We start from the raw sequence: 21,091 nt of genomic DNA, 5'->3' as shown, positions 1-21,091 counted from the left end.
GAGCCGCCAATCTAGATTACCTTTGATCCACTTCATTCGAATCCAGAGATAACGCTCGGTCTTAACTAAGCCCGACTGACGGAGAGCGCGGCTAGTCTCCGCTTGGAAGTCGATACGACGAGATGGTGACGGATCACAAACTGCTACCGCTGGCACTGCTACTGCTCGGCACTTTGCAAGCTGGACTAGGTGGGTAGCCTGTCCATGGGACTCCGAGATGGTGGCGGGAGGGGAAACCGGTTTGACCTCTGCCGTTCCGTTCAATTGCATCGCAATTCGCAGTGCTCTAATACGCCGTGCTCCATTCTTCCAGATGCGGCGCAAATCAGCTTCGGCAGCTGCAGGCCCCAGGAGGGCGAGGAGACTGGCCAGTGCGTCCACATAGCCAGCTGCCCCTACTTGGCCAATATCCTGCGAACGGCAGGGACCACGCCCGCCCAGCGTACTCTCCTCAAGAACAGCCAGTGTGGCCTCGACAACCGAAAGAATAACCGTCCTGTCGTGGAAAGGATTCTGGTCTGCTGTCCCCAAAGCAAACGTGCCGGCAACACCGCAATTCAAGCTACTCCGGACGATGAAGGACAGCTGCCGGGCAACGTTCTACCCGGAGATGATACCTGCGGGTTTTTGTTCGCCGATCGTATCATTGGTGGGCAAAACACAAGTCTCTGGGAATTCCCCTGGATGGTGATGCTGCAGTATAAAAAACGTGAGTCTAAAAACTTATAGGCTATTAAAACCAGCATAATTTGTTTTTAAAAGTGGCATATTTAGTGACTTTGTTCTGTGTTTATTTTATTTATTAGCTAATAAAAAAACAATAAATCAGTTAATCAGTAAATCAATAAAAAATAACACAAAGTCCACTATCTATTAACTTCAACTTATAAGTGTCCTCGATTTTCCACACATATTGAAACAAGTAAAATAAAAAGAGTAAATAATATTTAAATATTGCTTGCAGTTCAATCGGACTTTCTTAGTTTCAACTGCGGAGGCTCCTTGATCAACTCCCGCTACGTTCTGACCGCCGGACACTGCCTGGCCAGCCGGAAACTGGATGAATCGAAGTCCACTTTGCACAGCATTCGTCTGGGGGAGTGGGATACGCGAGTTAGTCCAGATTGCGTCAAGCTGAAGAACGGCCAGATGATCTGCGCCCCCATGCACATAGACATCGGAGTGGAGAAGACCATTCTCCACGACAAGTATGTGCCCAACTCGGTGGACCAAAGGAACGACATTGCTCTGGTGCGCCTCAAGCAGAGTGTGACGTAAGTCAACTAGTAGGTAGTATACGAATATGCATAATCTTTCCATTTGTTGTTAGGTACAACGACTATGTGCGACCCATTTGCTTGCCCACCAGTGACCAGGTGCGTAGTAATCTCTTCACAGGCTACTCCATGGATGCAGCCGGCTGGGGGCTGACGGAGAACAATCTGCTCAGTCCCATCAAGCTGAAGATCAGTGTGGATGTGTGGAACCTGACAAGCTGCCAGGAAAAGTACAGCATTTTCAAGATTCAGCTGAACGAGACCCAGATGTGCGCCGGTGGCGAGCATCGTGTGGACACCTGTGGGGGAGACTCTGGCGGACCGCTAATGGTGACACTGAACTCCGGACCCAGGGATATCTATTATGCAGCTGGTGTCACCTCGTTCGGTCCCGAATCATGTGGCTTTAAGGGATGGCCCGGAGTTTATACGCGCACCGGGCCCTATATCGATTGGATACAGCAGAACTTGGAGGCATAATAAATAAAATTGCTAATTTATTCACATTTCTTGCATTGGCTAGCTTACAATATTAACGTACAGGCTGCGCGTTTGGGGGGCTGGGGGGTTAGACTAACTAAGCTAAGCTCTAGTGGAATTCCAACTATAACGCAGCGGGCGGCGATTAACAAAGATACGTATTGACCAAACCAGGACACCTAACACAACGCCATCAACGCAACACATCAACATGTTGGCTCGTTAATGCCCACAACTAAAAATTAATAAAATTGACATTACATGTGAGGCATCGCCATGTAGATTCTAGTTTAGCTAAGTGCTATATAAGTATATATGTACTTGAGCTTATCATAAGTTTTTTCCCATTATTTTTGTGTTTTTCTGTTGTGGAAAAATAATAATATTAGCAATAAATTTAGGAAATTCATGTTAACTAAAAGGCAGATTGCCAGCAATTCGAGTGGAGAAAAAATTCGAGATTCGATTGTGTGTATGTATATAAAACATAGCCCATTTGCCATAGGCCAGACTTGAATCCCGAACACAGGCGGCAGAAGTCTTGTGATTCGCAATTTGAGGCACCAATTTCACAGGCAAGGGCTCGGCAAGGGGGGGCACTGTATTTGCTCTAGAGTTAGACCTCCTCGGGGGCAGCACGCGGTGCAGTTCCGGCTCCCGTTGCGGCTTCATTGCCACCACGTTCTCCCTTGACCGCCGGACCAGCCCCCAGGGCGGTCAGCTCGTTTTGAAGTTGAGCCAAAACACCCTTGACCGCAATGCAAAAGCCACGGCTGCAGGGCAACAGGGGGAACTCTGGCATGTCACATGGCGCCTTATAGTCCTCGGGCATGTCTAAAAGTGGATTTGGGTTAGGGTCAATAGCAAGTCATTGATTTATCACGACATACCCTTGATGCAGGTTATGCGCTGACATTGTGCCTGCAGCGAGTACTCCGACCAGGCCTGCATGCGACCATGCAACTCTGCTCCAAACTCCTTGAAGTGCTCAATCAGCTCGTTGCGGAAAATCAGAGGTGGATTCTTCAGCTGCTTGACCGTCGAATGGGCAATCTTAATGATGGCCATCTCGTTGTACACACGAGAGTTTTCATTACCCAATTGTGTGCCTGAAACATCACTTTGTTAGCCTGTTTTTTCCCAAACTAAAAGTCAGTCACCCAATCTCACCTCGTTGTTTCTCGTAGCCAGCCTCGTTGTAGTAGGGCTCATCGACCAGTATGAGACCCTGTATGGAGACGAGAACCTGCAGCATGGTGCTGGCAGAGGACCACACTTCGGTGTCGCGACCTGACCAGGTGCCCAGCAGCGAGACGCACACCTTGCCCTCCTCGTACAGGTTCGGATTGAGTCGCTCCGTGCAGTAGCTGATGTAGTGGCACACGGGCGGGTTCTTCGGGTATTCCCGTCCCATTTGGAAGTCAAAGAAGAATAGGGCGTTCTGGTAGGGAGTACGCTTGGGGCCAACCATCATGACCGACATGAGGTCCATGCGATCCTCATAGGCTCGCACGATGACCCCGGGCGGCAGTGAGGCTTGCAGCATCCGGTACTCGCGCTGCACCGCCCTCTGGTACTGTGACTTGTTGGCCGGCGTTATGGAATTTCCAATAAAGTGATGGGCCGCCGGAGCGCTTGGCAGCACTTGAAAGCAATTGTCAACCACCGGCGGCGTTTCTGGGTCTAGCGGTAGGGATGATGGCGACGAACAGGCAATGGGGCTGGCGATTGTTGGCAGGGATTCAGACAGGCCGTTGAGGTTGAGGGGCTGGTCCATGGCCTCATTCTCGGCCTTCGCAGAGGTATCAGCCTCTAGGGCTTCTTCCGCTTCGCTCTCCGCCTCCTCCTCGTTTTTTTCGTGCTTCGCCTTGTTGAACGTCTCGATGATGAGCTTGCGGCACTTGGCCATCTGCTCCTTCATCAGGAAGCAGAACACTTCGCACACGTCGGCGTCCCGTCTGGCAATCAGTTCGACACTGATGTCGTTCAGAGATTTACTCTTGCATTCGTTGCTTTCCTCGCCAGCGTTTTCTCCGCGCGAGTGGACACCAGAATCGTTCTGCAAATGAGTTTTTCGTTAAATATATATTTCATCCTCTTGGTTAGTAGCAAGCATACCTTCATGTGTATTTCGAACGCCTTGTTGATGCTCTCCTGGGCCTCTTTGAACATTTCGGAGAACTCACTGTGCAGCTTGGATATGAGTTCCTCGCGGCTGAGCTTCGCTTCGCTCTCGGTAAGTTTAAGTTCCGACAGAGAGTCCTCCTCCTCCTCTTCGTCCTCCTCCTCATAGTCCTCGTTGACGGCATCGTCAGGGGTCTTTTTGCACTGGACTTCATCCACCTCGGTAGAAGATTTCCGCTTTGTAGGCGTCTGGTTGGAGTGGCCAACGAGAGCAGTTGTGACATCCGTCAGGATCTGGACAGAAGCTTCGGGCGACACAGCCCCTGACCTGGCTGCTTGGCCACAGATTGCACAGTCGGCACACTGGGCCTCTTTTTTGGAACGTTTCCGTCGGACAATGCCCTGAAAGTGGTCTTCGTGGAAGAAGTTGGTGTTGATCAGCCCGTCCAGGAATACACAATTCTTGTACACAGACACCAGGTCGTTGAGCACCTCCGCCTTGCGGCAAACGGGCAAGGCGCGGTAGTTCCTCTCCAGACGCTTCATTGCCTCCTTGGCCAGGTCAACGCCCTTTAGAATGTGCTCCTCGCTGTCCAGCGACGTCAGGCTCATGTTGATGCGACTGTTGTCCGACTGAGTCTCCCACGAGTCCTCCGAGAGGTCCGAGTCGTACGCGTCTTGCTCCTGATCGGTGTGGTTTATCTCGAAAAGATCCTGCGGATAGCTCATCGTGATGTGACCCTTTGCCCACCAAACACGAACCCGGCCATCGGGATAGTTGTCAATCACCTGGCCAGCAGTTGAGTTGACATCTTCCCCCGTGAAGTTCGACACCCGAATCACCATAGTGCCGGGACGGTATTGGTAGTCAGAGTGATCCTTCAAGTCATAGACGCTTAGTTCCTCCGACTCTCGGCATGTGGGTCTGCAAAGAAATCCAACAGATTAGTGGCTCTGTCCACTCTTCAAAATCCAACCAATACTCACACAGGATTATCCGCTTTCGAGTAAATATTAAACCACTTGACCATGGCAATGCGTTCGTCGTGGTGTACGCATTGGATCACTCCGTAGTCGGTGGCTCCAGTGCTGTTTTCGTTGGCTTTGTTCACAAAGTCGCCGGGGAAAAATTCGTGGTTATCGAGGTGATGAATGGGGTACAGCTGGGTGGAGTGTATGCCCGTCTCCACAGTGCCATCCTGCCACACCACCGTGACTGAACTGTAAACGACCAAGGTCTCCACCACAATCTCATCGCCGTCCTTGGGGTCCATCTCCTTCTTAGCGAATGGCGAAGCTATGAGCTTTTTTACGCTGCGAATTTTCTTCTTCATGTGACGCCTTGGCTTGGCATACCGCATGGGCATTCTTGGAGCTTGCGGCGTGCCAGCGGCAGCCGTGGAGGCAGCCGACGGAGATTCTGTTACATCGGCTCCAGCCGATACTTTTTCGGGACCCACTGCAGGTTCCAATGTTTCCGGAACTTCCTCTTCCTCCTCCTCATCGTCACCAGATTCCCAGGTCTCGTCATTACCACCCGAACGAATTTTCGACGCAGATTGCGAGTGACTCAGCTTTACTGACGCATTGGAATTGGACTCTGGATCGGTGGCAGGGCGGGGCAACTTCATGCCGCTGAGCTTTGTCCCCAAGCGGCGGAACTTTGGCAAGTTGCGGGCATTCGAGCTGCTCGAGGCTCCCGTACTGCTAGCCGAGGGGCTCTTGTTGATCTTACCCATCCTATGTTGGCGGTGGAAAATAGTTATGTATTTCTCCGCTGAAAGTAAATCATTTTTAAGTAATCTTCAGTAGAGTGGACATGGCGTGACTGGCTACCTTGCTCATCTTCCCAGTCCATGTGTTTAACTAATGTATCACATTTTGAATATTTGAGGTAGAATCGATCGTGAATTTGCAGCATGTAGGATTCGTAAATATTAAGGCGCTTTACGCTGTCCAGGTCCTCGCCCTTGATGGTGGTCTTGGGCTGCTTGAGGGGATCAATATCCGTGCCATTATCCAGCTGGGAAATGGCGCGACAGGTCCAGGCCACATTGACGGACGTGGTGCGGATAGATTCCACAGTGTACTAAAAATAACAATCAATTATAGTATGATTCAAAGTGAGAGAAGGAGACTACTCCTACCACAGCACGTGCTTTTCGATTGGCTGGCAAGGGAATATCTGGGGTCAGGTTCTTCAGGCGATCCTGTGGCGGAAGGCGACCCACCACAACATTGCCCGGATAGTAGACATTCGGATTGAAGACTTCGCGAGCACACGGCGACACTGCATCCTTGAACTTGTGGAAGTCGTTTGAGCTGATTTCCAGGCGAGCACCATTAACAGATCTGCAAAATGAGCAAGTTCTTAATAAAATACTCAAAAAACAGATATCTCAACTTACTTCAGGACGGCGCACTCATCGACATTGATGGTAGTGCCTATCCAGGTGCCCAGGCACACTGGCACATCCCTGGTCCACTCGGAGATGGGGCGAAGCCGCTCAGCAGGAACGTTCTTAATGACGAACTTGGAGCCCAAAACCTTGACATCGGCGCGAACGTTAACATCCCGAACATAACCGGCTTGGCCGATGAGATCCTTTTGTCCTGGCAGGCGTCGCCTCACGACATCCCCTGGCATCAGAGTTCTATCGGCAAGGCCAATCTGTTCCAAGCAGGTTTCAAGTGACACCGAGAACAAACAAACACGTGTTATTGCCGAAATTGAAGAAAAAAGAGCAGAACAAACGGCACAAACAAACGGAGAAACAGTTGTCCAAATAGGATGGTTAACTGTTATTCGGAGGGGCATTACATAACCTCACTTGGGATGGAGTGGGGAGGAGGAGGAGAAGCTTACTCACCGACTGTTCCGTGTGCACCATCTCCTTGCCATCGGGGTAGAAGGCCACGCGCACCTCGCCCTTGGACAGAACCTCGTCCACCTCCTCGTCCTCGTCGGAGGAATAGGACTCGGCCGTCTCGGTTATGACCCCGAAATGGACTCGTCCACGGCGATCGATGCGAAAGACCTCGTCCTCGAAGAAGAACTGGCACTCGTTGTTACCAGATTGGCTCTTGGACGGGACCTGACCGCCACCAGTACGACGGGCGGTGTTCGTTGGGCGAGGGTCCTTCACCGGCACCGTCACCACTGGCTCTGGATCCGGTTCTGGCTCCTCGGTGGCCGTAACAGTCACCACCATCGGCATTTCCACGGGCACCATCTCCTTTTCGGTTTCTTTCTGTTGTTGTTGTTGTTGTTGCTCCTGTGGACCTTCGTCCTCGGAGGACAGCCGGTCTTCTGGGGCGCCACCCAGGGCAGCACCCACCACTTGACTTGACATGTTACCAATGATGAACTGTGCACATGGAAAGCGAAATCAGAGTGCGCTCACGAAGCTGCGAAGCTTTGGCTTAAATTTGCGTGGCATGCGAGTACTCCGCGTTCTGGCTGCTCACACTCTACTATGTAGCACCTGTCACCTCACTATCTATGTACATATGTATGTACCTTCTCCTCGGGCTACAAGAAACTACAATCCCTGAAAGCGGCTTCTCTGGGGCTGGAATATTAAATTTATACGCTGCGCCGATATCCTAATTTAATTGGTTAATTTTGCCAACTCCTTTACAAAAATTATTAAATAAAATAGCCAAAATCTACAACAACAAAACGACAAACTCAGACTAAGGGCGGAACGCCTACTAGCACTCTTACATTTACAATCTGTTACATTACGACTGCCGCCTATTATTTTATTCTTTTTTTTCGTTCTTTTGGCAATAACTCGGCGAAGACAACAACAAAACGTAAACTAAAACGTAACACGTAACATAACGTAGAGGTGGTTGGTGCGAGAGCTGTCCAACATGTTCGATCATATTCAGGTTCGTAACCGGTTCGCAACCCGTTTCGTATATGACCAACCGATTTATCGCTGTTGGGAGGGGCTAGAAGGGCTAATCTCTATCTAAAACGTATCTAAAACGTATATAAACAGGGCAGTCAAATTAGCCAATTTCTAGCCAAATGGCGCGTTAATTTAGGAAGCCTGATATTTTTGATATTTAACAAACTCTCTAGATATTTAATCTATTATAAATTTCTTTATCTATTACAGAGTTGCAGTTATGTTATTATTTATATATATCTATATTCTAATATGAAAGGATTATTTATTTTAGTCAGCTGTTTTTGTTTATTTACCCGGTTCGCCTTAAAACGTAAGCTAATAACGTATATGTAGGTGGCGGCACTGCGATATTACATGACGACCATTCGATATTCGATTAAAACGAAAAATTTAAATCTTAGTTGGTTAGGTCAATAGAAATTTTATTTTTCTTTAACATAATTGGAATTACTTAATTTTCCGTGATTTTATCGAAGCTACGATTAAAACCGCAAGGCAAAGTAGCATGATTATTATAAAAACTATTGACCCAATGATACACCAATACATTTGACCGAAAACTATGTCAGGGATATCTTTTAATTTAAAACTGGCGCGCAGCTATATTGTAGTAGTTTTGAATTGTAAACTCACCGTTTTGTACAAAAGTTCTAGATAACAATAACAAATGAAAAATGGTTTTCAGAATTCTTCACAGAAATTTTATGTTTTACTTTGTCTTTCGAGTATAAAATGAAACGTTGAACAATGTTTGACAAAACTCGAAATCAAACGGGCACTATGATTTGCTTAGCGTCTTTCCTTTCCAGCTGTATTAGATTAACTAAATTTTATAGTACTCAGTCACTTAGTAACGATGAAATGTCTCAAAAGACGCCTACTCTTCTAATATGGCGCACTTTCCAAATATGGCCGACTTTTCAAACATGGCCTACTTTTCGGTTAGAAATACAGTTATTTAGAATTCCAAAATGGCCGACTGTCAAAACTATTCAAAGGAAAAAAAAGGAAAAACCAAGTTAACCTAAAAAAGTTTTTTTTTAAGCCATTTTCCCACCATTAAGAAAAATTATTATTCATATTCCAAAAGCATTCTCATTTATTATCACCGAAAATTTTGCACATATTTGTTCTAATATTGCACTATTACATGTTATCACATCTAACTATCATGGGCGGGGCGAACTGTGAGTGTCTTACACCGAAGGAGTAGCCTGGTCCACTCTTTCCGGGTCGGTAGTACATCAGGTCGTAGTAGTTCGGACCGGGTCCGACATTCTCTCCCTTCATGTCCGTGCGCGGGGCCATAGAGTACTGTGGGGCACGATTCAGTTTCACGTTGATGTCGCCAGGACCATAAGCGGCGGGTCCAGGGGAGTTGGTCTTGTCAAGGATTTTGGTTTGTAGACCCCTGAAATGGTAGACATTGGTAGTAGGAGAAACACGATCCTTTATGTGAATTCAAGAAACTTACATGCTGTAGGCCGGCATCCTTGGGCGGACCGAATTCATTTCGTACTTATAAATGGGTCCAGGTCCTTCTTTCTTGAAGTTGATATCCGTTCTTAGGCCCATAGAGTAGGCCGGGGCATTGACTCCCGTAAAGAATGGTTTCAGATGGACATCGTGGGCGCCTGGACCAGGACCAACTGTCTTGTCTGAAAGCCGAATCCCCTTTGAAAATCTGCCAATCCTAACACTGTAATAGTTACTTACCAGGTATGTCCGTTCTTGGCGACATCGAGTACTCCAGACCCTTGCTGGGCCCATACCGCGTCAACTTGTCGACCTTGTAGGCACCGGGACCGGGACCCAGCTCACTCCCGACCATTTTGGTCCGCATCCCGAAGGAGTACTGGGGCATACGCTGCTTTCGGTTGTCATGCTTGTCATAACCATAGGTGGGCGGCAGCAAATACGCGCCAGGTCCAGGTCCTGAACAGGGTTCAATTATTCTACCTCTTCCTAAATAGAAATTATTTAATAATTAACTCACCCAAAGGTCGCACCGCCGTCATTTTTAGTTAGTTATTTGTGCAATATTAGAAAAAATACTTTTTACTGAAATTTAGAAACTCAAAATGAGTTGTTGGCCGAACGGATCCTAAGCATAGAATGAGGCTCTACCGGACCCGAGCTCACCCACCTCATGACAAATTGAAGGCCAGGCCTACTTGATTAGAAAATTTCAGTTTCTCTAACACATTTTGTAAATCGTTATTAATTAGTTTAGGTATCATAATTTTAATAGGAAAGTTACAAAGTGATTTTGATTAAAAAGAGATTCAAAATAACAGTTGGGTTTTCGAAAGTCAGTTCCAAAATATTGCTTAAAACGAGCCAAACGGGGGAACATCTTAGTGGGGACTCTTCCATGCACATTGCTTGAGATTATCTGGTATATTTACTCCACGTCCATGGAATTGTATAGCTGCTTGTATCGGGATCCCTGTCCGCTGGTTTGGAGCAACATGTCATTGTGTTGCTCCCTCAGGGCCTGTAAAGAAATTTCATTTAAAGAACATTTTGCTAACCAGAAATGAAGATAACTTACCTTGGGATCGTATTTCTGATGGAGATAGACCAGAATGGGGCCATAGATCATATTGAAGATGCCCACGATTCGCATGAGCCAAGCAAAGCCGAAAGTTTGGGCCAACTCGCCGCCAATTAAGGGAGCTGTAAGTCGAAAATAAAGCAATCTTATGGCTTGAAAATGATTATAAAAATCACACTTTACCCAAACAGTAGGCCAGACTAACAGAGGTCTGTTGGATGGCATAGACAGTTCCGTAGCTGGACATGGAGGTGCTTGCTTCGCTTTGATCCTCCTGGGCGAGAGTGGCATCCACAAAGGTGGCCAGCAGGGGAACCAGAGCAGCATCAATAACGCCAATGCCCAGACCCAGAGCAAAGTGGGGTAACAGCAATTGGGCCACTGTTGTGGCACTGGGAATCTATAAAGGGGCAAGAATTTAAGATAAGCTCAAGTGGTATGTCTATTGTTTACCCACCAAAATTGAGGCTATTCCCACCAGCAAGAGGCTAATGCAGGACACCTTTACCTGGCCATAGCGGTAGGCGATGCTGCCAAAGAAGTTCGTGCCCACAAAGTAGCCCACCGAGTCCGGTATGAAGACCGTTCCCAACTGCCACTTGTTAGGCTTCAGATACTGAATTAGCCAAATTGGCAGACAAGGCTCTAGCATGGCCATGGTGGAGGTGGAGAACCAAATGGCCAGCACAATGGCCAGAATCATTTTACACTCAAGCAGGGGTCGCCACTTCGGGGTCTCCTCCATCACCACCTCCGGCTGCACGGACAGATCCATTGTCAGTAGTTGGAGTCCCAGGCTGAGGAACGTCATTGTCGACAGTATAATGAATGGCGCCGACTTGCCCATCAGATCGTAAAGGATTCCTCCGAAGGGATATCCAAGCAATACGCCCAGTGCGATGCTGCCCAAAATAATGCCCATCACCTTGGAGCGGCGCGCCTCCTCCGGATAGTGTTGGGCCACCAGACTCATGCCGCAGATGTTGATGCAGGCGGAGCCCACGCCCTGAATGGCACGGGCTAACAACAGGGCCCAGTAGGACTCGCCCACTGTGAAAACTAAATTTATGGAAAATGGTGAAAGTTTGTACAGTTTGCGATTGGAACTTAATTAAAATGAGAGGCATAACAAATGCCATCATAATTGAATCACAATAACTTTGAAAATTCTATTAGGGATTTGAACCAAGTGCATCATCAATGTCCTTGTGACACCATAATGTGATCACCCACTCACCTAGGGAAGAGACCAACAGGAAAAAGGTGCCAACCACAATGGGTAGGCGGTAACCAAACTTGCTGGATGCGTTGCCGACAATCGGATTGAAAATTAATTGAACCAGAGCCTTCATGGCCAAAAGCAGTCCGATGGATCCGTTCTCCCTTGACAGGGTCAGGTCCTTGTTGCTCTTGCTATTGCTACTCCTGAGTGTGGGTGCATTTCCGGAGGCAAGCTTCCTGTTTCGGTTCCCAGTCAAATTACTTCCAGGCGACTGGCTATCGGCCAGTCTCACAGTCGATGGCGTGGATGTGGATGTGGAATTGGGCGTTAATGTGGTTACAGACCTGGTGGTGGTGGTGGTGGTCGTTGCGGCGTCGGTAGCCAGCTGGAACAGGGTGAAATTGACCATCGATTTGCCAGGAATCGGATGCTTGGCTATGTGTAGCTGCGGATGCCCTCCGGGCAATGGAAAATCACTACCTCTGTATGTCACTCTCGTGGATGGATGGGTATCATCCAAACTGACAATCTCCGTGGACAACGGGTCCATCTCCAGGCTGGCCAGGTAATCGGGTAAAATGGGCACTGGAAATAACCGATAATTATGGTATATTAGCGCGCTTATCGGTAATTGATTTGGTCATTTACCAATTACGGTTAGCAGCATGTTATCTAGCAACAGGGCCAGGTAGACAATCACGGCAATCAGGCAGCGGTTGGAGGGGCCGTGGGATGGCGGGGTGGACCTGCGTCTGCCGGGGGCATTTAGTTGGGCAGCTGCCTGGGCTTGGGTTGGGACATCGGACTGGGAGTGCGCCACCGCATGATGGCTGCGTGCAGTTGACTTCTCCGACATGGCGAGCTAATTGAACACACTGATATTGCCAGCTTAGGCTGCCATATGGCTAAAAGTTTCGTGTCTCTTCGATTCGCGCCACAAAAGTGTGCTACAAAACCTACTGCGATACACTCACACCCACACTCACAACGGACTCGGCAACAGGTGGTGGTGCTGCCACAACGACGTATGTGCGAATATTGAAAGGCAGCGACAAGTTGCCGTTGTATTTTATTGACAGGCACCCCAGCCGACCCGAGTGCCACATTCGGCCAGCACGATGCTATGCCTGAAGTCCCGAGTGGATGCCCCAAAGAGTGAAAGCGGTTAACAACCAGGCAGTCAGCCAGCCAGCCAGCCATCTCATCTGGGATCCATTCCGGAGCCAGTTTACTCCGGTCGTGTTGAACATGGCTCTAATACTCACCTTTAGAGGGTAAAGACCTTTCTGAATCGTATTGGAAATAATCCTTCTTATATACTTAATCCACAAGAACTTAAATAGAACTCAATGCCATTTATAAATTAAAATTTAATTGAATATTTAATATTTTATTAATAGAGCATTTATAGTTCTGTACATTGAAATTCATTTTTAGTTTTTCTATTAAACCCGTGAGTCTTTTTTTTTGGTGTTAGCACCAAGCTGCTGTGCTCCACATGGTCGACTTTAAAGCTTTTGCCATGTCATGGGCGCCTGTATTATTAGCACCATACACCCCCTGTTCATAAGGGGTAGATTAAAGCACGACCTTAAAGGCCAGGCGGAGCGAGTGTTTGTCTTGGCCCCGATAAGCAGGCTATGGACTTTTAGCCTTTGTCACATTTTCCGTTTCATTGAATTTTTCACCGTATAAATTTAGTCCGGAAAAGTCTGTGACAGATTGGTACTGAGAATTGATTTTCTTTTAATGACAGCAGCCACCTTGCGAGCCAATGTCGACCTATTTTCATTGAAGAGCAGCTATAAATAGTCATTTTCTTGGCCCAAGCTTATCCCGGAAAACTTTTGAATGAGTAATTAAATTTCCGCAGATACCGGTGGCAGACTGATTAGCCACCGAGACACCTGTTCCTATAACACTTGCTAATCTGAAAGCGATTAGACTAAGCAGCTTTTGCCAAATCCAGATTAGATAGACCACCGAAAAGAAGAAGTGCCTCCCAACCCAGTAATACTAGAAGAGAGTGTTACCTCACATATGTCTATTCAGAAAACAAATCATTTCTAGCGACGGGACACCCATTGACTACTATGCGGACTGAAAACTGAGAACTCCCGATCCGTTACCCTTCCATATCGGGAGACCTTGGAGGGAAAGTAGTCTGCAGGTCCAGGTCCAGCGGTTCTCATCCGATTTGGGTTGTTGCAAGACCTCGTACGTTTTCCGAAGGAAAACCCGGGACTTCTCTCCATTCTGGCGTCGCAGTTTTTGTAGCCAAAGGTTGAGGGAATATTGTAAGCCCCAGGTCCGGGTCCTTTAAAATAAATATTTCTTTAAAATCTGATAATAAAATCGGAAAATATTAATAAAAAACTTACCAAAAGATTTCCTGCAAGACATATTTTTTTAGTTAAAAGTTAAGGTAAAATTTTTTGAATTTTGATAAAAGAATTTTATAATTTTTGAAATTTTGAAACTCCCAGGAGTTGTTTGCCGAACGGAGCTCTCTAAAGGAATGAGGTGTGTTTGGAAGCAAACCCCACCAGCCTACATTTGAAGCAGAATTATAATCCTAGGCCTACTTGATCAACTGGATTCAAATCCCTGCCTGATATACCCTCCGACGATTAAATGGATGTTTCTTTAGAAGGTAATCGTAATCGACCTTATCGTTTGTACTTCCCGGAGCTGGCCACTTGTTGGCGGGTCCCAAGTGTTCTGATAATGGCCGAAACGAGCATAGTTGGTACCTTCGTTTTGGCCAACGACTTCAGTCGGCTGGCAACTTTCGGAGGAGTAAGTTTACGAGTTAGCCAGAACAATGTTGGCCACCAGAGGATCTCTGGTGCTTGGATTCCTGCTGCTATCAGCAATTGGTAAGTGGCTATAAACTATGGCTAATAAATAAAACCAAAACATAATCTAAATTTGGCACGCAGGTGGGAATTTTGAGTCGATCCCCTGCAAACTGAGGGACGCGGAACATGGCAAGGTGTGTGTTTGCACGGCGGACTACTGCGACTACCTGGAGAATCCCACGATAGCCGACGATTCCGACTTCGCCTTGATTTCCAGCTCGAAGCAGGGACTTCGATTTGCCACATCCAGGGGAAAGTTTGGCACAGAAGAGGTGTATACCGTCGAGGATTATGTGGAGCCCACGCCAGAGGCTGTGAATGAAACTGTCCTGTCCCGTCTGATGGATCGGGTGGTGGCCCGTGCCTTCACCCTGGAGACCCGGGAGAGCTCCATCACTCGTTCGGTTACCCTGCAGCTGGACCGAAGCAAGACCCACCAGAAGATGGTGGGTTTCGGCGGCAGTTACACCGGTGCTGTGACCTATCTGGTGGAAAACTTCAAGGATCCCGAGCTCGCCGATCATCTCTACAAGTCCTTCTACGCCGAGGATGGTATCGGCTTCAACCTCATGCGCATTTCCATTGGCGGTTGTGACTTTGATCTGGACGCCTGGTCTTATGCCGAGGAGGAGGGCGACACTCTGCTCTCCGACATGGATCAGCTGGATGAGCGGGATGTGGAGCGTGTTGCTCAGATTAAGCGCCTCATCGAGGTCTCCGGGGTGAAGAACCTTTTGATCAAAGGAGCCGCCTGGAGCGCTCCGCCATGGATGAAGACGAACAATAGGTGGACAGGATTCGGTCGCCTAAAGCGGGACTACTACCAGACCTGGGCGGACTACCACCTTCAATGGATAAAGCTGATGGAGGACAATGGACTCCCCATCTGGGCCATCTCCACCGGAAACGAGCCCCTCAATGGAATCTTCTTCATGTACTTTGTAAAGTTCATGAGCATGGGCTGGACTCCATGGACTCAGGCTATTTGGCTAAATGATCATCTGGGTCCTACCATCCGAAACTCTGAGTTTAAGGACATTGTTATTTTTGGCAACGACGATCAGCGCTACTCCTTCCCTTGGTGGTTCCAGAGGGTAAGACCATAAAGTTCCATATAAGTCACAATCAAAGTTCAATCATTTAATCAATTTTATTAATAGATGAACAAGACCCGCCCGAACTCGGTTGATTATCTGGACGGATTATCGCTGCACTGGTATTGGGATGAAATATTTGGCAGCAGCTTTATCGATAACACCAGGGAGTATGCCCCCGACAAGATCTTGATCGTTTCCGAGTCCTGCATTGGGGATAAGCCCTGGCAGGCGGCTGCTCCTCTTCTGGGCAGTTGGGAGAGGGCCGAGAAGTACGCCCGGGATTACTTGGCCAACATAAAATTGGGATTCCATGGTTGGATCGACTGGAACATATGCTTGGATGAAGAGGGCGGTCCAAACTATGTAGATAACACGGTAGATGCCCCGGTGATTGCCAATACTACAAGTAAGTTTTTACTTTAAGAATTAAATTAATACAATTTTATTTATTTTTTTTTAAATATATTTTAGCCTTTGAGGAATTCTACAAACAGCCCATGTTCTATGCCATTGGACACTTTTCGAAACTGGTTCCCGAAGGCTCTATTCGCATTGATGCCATTCCCAGTAACGTAAACCTGAACACCGTTGCTTTTCTCCGTCCGGACAACAAAATAGCCGCAGTCTTGTTCAACAGCGGACGTGCTGATCTCGATATTACCGTGGTGGACAGTTTGAGGGGCAAGTTCATTGTCAATGTTCCCGCCAAATCCATTCACACATTGCTGTACAACTGAAAAATGTTCTTTTTAAATAAAGAGTAAAGAGGTTTTGAACTTCTTGATAACATCAAGATTTAAGAGAGAGTTCTAGGGCTCTAAATAAAAGGAATTACTTGGAAGTATTTGGAAGTAACTCCCGTATAAGCTTCCAGCTACAGCTATACAAATTTATTCATAATATTCATATTTCCCTCTTAAAAATGTTTCGCTTCAAATTAGCCACACAACAATTATATTTTGAACTCTGTAACCCCTTGCTTTGGTTCCCACTCCGCCACTGACTTTGCATAACTTTTACTTTCCGATTGCGTGATCCGATTTCCAAGTGGGAACGTCGACGTCTGCCGGCTCAGTGGCTTTATCAAATCAGCGGCAAACTGGGCCCTGGGTCAAGTGGCACTCGAAAAACATAAACAGGCAGAGCTATAAGGCAAATTTGAGCGAAATTCAGTTGATTAGAGAACCGCTTGCGATCCGGAGAGTGAAAACCCCGATTCAGCTCCGGTTCGAGCTCAGTTTTGGACGGGCCTTCGATCTGAAAGTGTCGTTGCCGGTGCACTCCAGTCCAAAAGACATGAAATTTAAAGAAATTTTGCAGTGCTTTCTTTTTGCATTGATTGCAGGTGAGTGGGAAACAATATTATCTGCCGGCTACCTAGTCATTTGACCTACAAAATATTCGTATTTATTCGATTTTATTTGCAGGTGTGGGGGCATCGCAAGAGATACAGGTAGAGATACCGTGTAATCTGCGGGAAACCAGCCATGGAAGTGTGTGTGTTTGCAACAGCACCTATTGCGATTACTTGGGGCAGCCCGAGCTCACTGATAATTCCAAAATTGTGGTGATTAGCTCTAGCAAGGTGAGTCAGCTGGATTATCTGGCCACAATTGCGGGCGATTGTATAATACTTCAGTACAATATTATAATACTAAATTAAATTATATAAAGGATGGCTTGCGCTTTAAACAAACGGTGGGAGATTTATCTTCTGGAAAGCCCATAGTAGTGGAGGACCAACCGTTCACTGATGAGAACTTTAAGGCCGATGCCATAGTTGTGGACGAAAACAGAGCCTGGCTACAGTTGAGCAATATTTCGCAACGGCTTTGTAACTAATTGACTAAAACTAAATGGAATTTAAAATTAAAATTTATATCTTACTATTTCAGTCATCAACTCACCTGTGAGCACCGTACGAATTTCTGTGAAGAGGGAGAAGCGGTTTCAGAATGTGTCTGTTTTTGGGGGAGCCTTCACGGGCACTGTCTCCCATTTGCTGAAGAAACTGCCCACAGAGCTCCAGGATCACATCTACAAGTGAGCAGCAATCTAACATTGATTCTTAAAAATAAACTAAACTCTAACTCCTTGACAGATCCTATTTTCATCCAGATGGCATAGCCTATAATACCATCCGCATGTCAATCGGTGGCTGTGACTTTGATCTGGAGCCTTGGGCCTACAACGAGCTACCTCGAAACGACAAGAAACTGAGTAACTTTACAGCTCTGGATCCGAGGGATCTGCAGAAAATTGAACAGATGAAACGCCTTAAAACCGTGGCCAAGATGGACGAGCTGAAAATAATGGCTGCGGCATGGAGTGCACCGACCTGGATGAAGAGCAACGAGCGCTGGACAGGATTCGGGACCCTACGCTCTGAATATTACCAGACCTGGGCCAACTACCACCTCAAGTGAGTGCTGTAATGGGAATGTAGACTAGTTCTTATAGAATCTATTTATTTATGGCAGATTTCTCGAACTCATGCAGGCCAAGAATATGCCGATTTGGGCCATATCCACTGGCAATGAGCCGCTAAACGGCGTCATCGGATTCTTCTTTGTGCATTTCATGAGCATGGGCTGGACGCCCTGGCAGCAGGTATGAGCCGTGACAGCCGTTCGATCACGATTCTGGCTATTAAGCATCTCTATGCACATTTCATTTTTGGCCAGGCTATTTGGCTGAACGACAATCTGGGCCCGACCATCAGGAACTCGGCGCACAGCCAAGTGCTCATTTTTGGCAATGACGACCAGCGCTACACCTATCCCTCGTGGTTCAGAAAGGTGCCATTTCCCAAGAAGCTCTCATATTTTTCTACAAATACCTTCTAAATTTCCAGATGCGATCTTCACGGGGCAATTCCCTTTCCTATTTGGACGGCCTGGCTGTCCACTGGTACTGGGACGAACTAATTGGACCGCAAACTATCGAGCAGGCCCACACGGAAATGCCAGACAAAATGCTCCTGAACACAGAGTCCTGCATCGGGGATAAGCCCTGGCAGACCCATGGCCCGGAACTGGGCAGCTGGCAGCGGGGCGAGAGCTATATGAGGGCCTATACCCAGGATTTTCGCTACAACTTCAATGGCTGGCTGGACTGGAACTTGGTGCTGGATGAACAGGGCGGGCCCAACTATATCAACAACTTTGTAGACGCTCCTATTATTGTGAATGCCTCCAGTCGAAATGAGTTTTATAAACAGCCGATTTACTATGCCATAGGGCACTTCTCCAAGTTTCTGCCAGAGGAATCGGTGCGCATCGAGACGATACTGGAGAATCAGACCAATCTCTTTACCCAGCTGAGTGTGGTGGGCTTCCAGCGCCCAGACGGCAGTGTGGCGTTGATTATCTACAATGGGTAAGTGCACTGGGGAAAAATAATATTTATATTTTTGTTCCTTCCGTCTAAGCCAAGCATTTTTCACGCTATATATTAAGTGGATCACTAGTGTTACTAGTCACATTTCAAGTAAAGTGAAGCAATATTTTTCAAGTGCTTCAGTTGCTATTTTGGTTTGCATCTGCGATGGTGCCGCTTAAGTGCGTCAACTTAATTGCCGACAACGATTCGTTTTATGAATGCCTCTAATGGGAGCTCCGTCTTCTGAAATCTTTCAGGCAAAATCTGCCGGTGGAGGTGGCCCTCAATGATAGCCAACGTGGGGCAATCAACCTACGCCTGCCGCCGCGATCCTGGCACACGGTGCTCTACAAGTGATCTGGTTCCTGGAATATACAGATATATGTAGTTATAGTTAAAGTAAGCCAAAGGGTCCAGCTGCCGTATCCGTATACTTTCATATCCTCTGCCCAAAGGACCAATTGAGGCTCAAGTGACAACAAGACAACAAAAGTAAAACGGAAGCCAATAAATTGCCCTCAACAGGATGGAAATTTAAGGATGTAACGCTACAGATAGAGAGTCAGATATAGATACAGATATAGATACTTGGAGTATCCCAGCGGAAATTTGTCTAAGCTGCTCAATTTGCCGGAACGCGTCTGTTTACAATGAAATTTCATTTGCCGTTTAATGCCTTACTTATTCTCGAGATCCAGAGGGGACGGACGGCGTAGTACAAACGACCGGCATGTACTATGTAGTATACGAAGTAGGAACATATCTCGGATCAAGTTGAGTGACAACTGCCAGTCGAGCGGTAACGACGGCCAACCGAAAAACATCTCTCGCCTGAATATTATCTCTGGGCTAGCCGTAGTCTATTTGTTCAATATGCTCTATAAATATGATTGTCAATTGAGCGCCAAGCAAATGCATTTTCCCCATTTCCCTGTCCCATTTCCCGCGGCTCCTTGCCGCACTTGGCGCACAAAATGGGGCGTTTTATGTAAGACTATAAATTAAAACATGAAACGTTTATAAATCCATATGACTAGTGGTTGCGGCCACTTCTACTGCGGTGATGCGCTGTCTTTTATTAAAGTACATATATAAAAAACCATACAATAATCAAAAAAAAATATATATAACTTGGCTTAAGAGTAATACACATTGTTAATTTTAAATTTAGTTATCTAAACTTCCTTCTATCCTTGCCCAAAAAGTGGTCTTACTCGAATATAATTTATGGTAGTTAGCTTTTAACAATTTAATCGTTGTAGTTACATAGTTTGTTCTAGAAACCCATTTTTCTAATAAAGAAAATGATTAAGTTAACCATAAACTGATTTTCATTTATACATTTTCCAAAAAGGAGTCCCTAAATAAAGTTTCATTTAAGTATTTTCCCCAGAGTAACCAACTAACGATCTCATTAGTAACCCGCTCTTGGTAAGAGTCCCAGCCGTTTTTTATGGCCGAAGCATCCATCTTCTCTGGGGCATGAATGCTGGCACTATGCATTCCAAGGGTTCGGGAGCATATCTCAAGTGCTTACAACAAAATACACTTATCAGCAATGAGCGTGTCAATTGCATAGCAACACCGCCCCCAACCCTTTGCCCCAAAAGATCCGTCCGAGAAAGTGCCAACATCGGGCAATGTGTTGAGTGTTGAGAGTAGTAGGATGTGGCAGTGGTGGTGGTGGTGGTGGCAGTGCGGCAAAACTGTTAATGAGCCTCATTATTAATATGGCAACGATATGTTTGTGTCATGAGAAATGAGCGCGAAGGCTGCGAAGGGAATTTACACGCGCTGCACTGTCATCATCAAGATCAAAGCGGAGACCCAGCAGTCCCTCTGCACTCCCAGAAGTCCCATGGTCATAATGTGTTATGAGTTATTGGAAGGAGGAGTAGTGGGAGATGTCGGAGGAGCAGTCATTCCAGTGGCAAGCTGATCCGTTTCCTGGCTTGTCAGCAGCTGACAGCGTCATGTCACAGCAATTTGCCGTAGGCCGAATGCCGTATGCCGTAGGCCGTAGGTGTTCCACGTCAATTTGAAGAGCAGTCCGGGATCTGGGATCCGGGATCTCCGCTTCTCCGATTCTCGCTTGTCGCTTGTCGGTGTAATGCCTTCTGACAGCCACTCAAATTGAATGCTCACAACACAGCAAAGTGGATACTATTT

The 21,091-nt window shown here is 46.9% G+C and overlaps 7 protein-coding genes and 1 long non-coding RNA gene across 9 annotated transcripts; 3 read left to right on the top strand and 5 right to left on the bottom strand.

Annotated features, from left to right (window-relative positions):
- Positions 1–39: 39 nt before the first annotated feature.
- Positions 40–1,783, top strand: LOC6499049 (spaetzle-processing enzyme). The gene is made up of 4 exons (XM_001955376.4): positions 40–189; positions 314–709; positions 965–1,274; positions 1,331–1,783. Exons 1-4 carry the CDS (start codon positions 123–125, stop codon positions 1,755–1,757), a joined length of 1,200 nt encoding a protein of 399 aa, XP_001955412.1. The 5' UTR covers positions 40–122; the 3' UTR covers positions 1,758–1,783.
- LOC6501520 ((E3-independent) E2 ubiquitin-conjugating enzyme) lies at positions 1,746–8,571 on the bottom strand. 2 transcript variants are annotated; one of them, XM_014911601.3, is made up of 10 exons: positions 8,438–8,571; positions 6,752–7,249; positions 6,290–6,552; positions 6,029–6,233; positions 5,718–5,970; positions 4,869–5,658; positions 3,876–4,806; positions 2,928–3,816; positions 2,648–2,866; positions 1,746–2,591 (listed from the first exon to the last, which is right to left on the bottom strand). In XM_014911601.3, the coding sequence occupies exons 2-10, from the start codon at positions 7,232–7,234 to the stop codon at positions 2,374–2,376; spliced, it is 4,251 nt and encodes a 1,416-aa protein (XP_014767087.1). In that variant the 5' UTR covers positions 7,235–7,249; positions 8,438–8,571; the 3' UTR covers positions 1,746–2,373. The 2 variants fall into 2 exon arrangements, with proteins under 2 accessions (XP_014767087.1, XP_001955411.1); XM_001955375.4 differs by lacking the exon at positions 8,438–8,571 and having other exon boundaries at positions 6,752–7,698.
- Positions 8,572–8,879: 308 nt separating this feature from the next.
- On the bottom strand, positions 8,880–9,946 carry LOC6501519 (outer dense fiber protein 3-B). The gene is made up of 4 exons (XM_001955374.4): positions 9,801–9,946; positions 9,521–9,739; positions 9,279–9,462; positions 8,880–9,215 (listed from the first exon to the last, which is right to left on the bottom strand). Exons 1-4 carry the CDS (start codon positions 9,820–9,822, stop codon positions 8,951–8,953), a joined length of 690 nt encoding a protein of 229 aa, XP_001955410.2. The 5' UTR covers positions 9,823–9,946; the 3' UTR covers positions 8,880–8,950.
- An 82-nt stretch (positions 9,947–10,028) lies between these two features.
- Positions 10,029–13,492, bottom strand: LOC6501518 (synaptic vesicular amine transporter). Its single transcript, XM_001955373.4, has 6 exons — positions 12,232–13,492; positions 11,599–12,168; positions 10,819–11,420; positions 10,545–10,761; positions 10,359–10,483; positions 10,029–10,301 (listed from the first exon to the last, which is right to left on the bottom strand). The coding sequence occupies exons 1-6, from the start codon at positions 12,437–12,439 to the stop codon at positions 10,209–10,211; spliced, it is 1,815 nt and encodes a 604-aa protein (XP_001955409.2). The 5' UTR covers positions 12,440–13,492; the 3' UTR covers positions 10,029–10,208.
- A 118-nt stretch (positions 13,493–13,610) lies between these two features.
- LOC6501517 (outer dense fiber protein 3B) lies at positions 13,611–14,125 on the bottom strand. Its single transcript, XM_001955372.4, has 2 exons — positions 13,965–14,125; positions 13,611–13,900 (listed from the first exon to the last, which is right to left on the bottom strand). The coding sequence occupies exons 1-2, from the start codon at positions 13,984–13,986 to the stop codon at positions 13,650–13,652; spliced, it is 273 nt and encodes a 90-aa protein (XP_001955408.1). The 5' UTR covers positions 13,987–14,125; the 3' UTR covers positions 13,611–13,649.
- A 221-nt stretch (positions 14,126–14,346) lies between these two features.
- LOC6499050 (lysosomal acid glucosylceramidase) lies at positions 14,347–16,334 on the top strand. Its single transcript, XM_001955371.4, has 4 exons — positions 14,347–14,462; positions 14,526–15,538; positions 15,605–15,947; positions 16,013–16,334. The coding sequence occupies exons 1-4, from the start codon at positions 14,408–14,410 to the stop codon at positions 16,276–16,278; spliced, it is 1,677 nt and encodes a 558-aa protein (XP_001955407.1). The 5' UTR covers positions 14,347–14,407; the 3' UTR covers positions 16,279–16,334.
- Positions 16,335–16,792: 458 nt separating this feature from the next.
- Positions 16,793–20,239, top strand: LOC6499051 (lysosomal acid glucosylceramidase). The gene is made up of 9 exons (XM_001955370.4): positions 16,793–16,886; positions 16,969–17,126; positions 17,216–17,375; positions 17,437–17,584; positions 17,643–17,963; positions 18,022–18,151; positions 18,226–18,339; positions 18,396–18,919; positions 19,180–20,239. Exons 1-9 carry the CDS (start codon positions 16,838–16,840, stop codon positions 19,277–19,279), a joined length of 1,704 nt encoding a protein of 567 aa, XP_001955406.1. The 5' UTR covers positions 16,793–16,837; the 3' UTR covers positions 19,280–20,239.
- LOC123256988 lies at positions 17,141–17,968 on the bottom strand. The gene is made up of 3 exons (XR_006506872.1): positions 17,880–17,968; positions 17,449–17,790; positions 17,141–17,393 (listed from the first exon to the last, which is right to left on the bottom strand). It is a non-coding gene; the product is annotated as an uncharacterized LOC123256988 (long non-coding RNA).
- Positions 20,240–21,091: the final 852 nt, after the last annotated feature.

Source organism: Drosophila ananassae, chromosome 2L, assembly GCF_017639315.1.
Source record: "Drosophila ananassae strain 14024-0371.13 chromosome 2L, ASM1763931v2, whole genome shotgun sequence".
NCBI lineage: Eukaryota > Metazoa > Arthropoda > Insecta > Diptera > Drosophilidae > Drosophila > Drosophila ananassae.
This window is presented reverse-complemented; position numbering and strand designations above follow the sequence as displayed.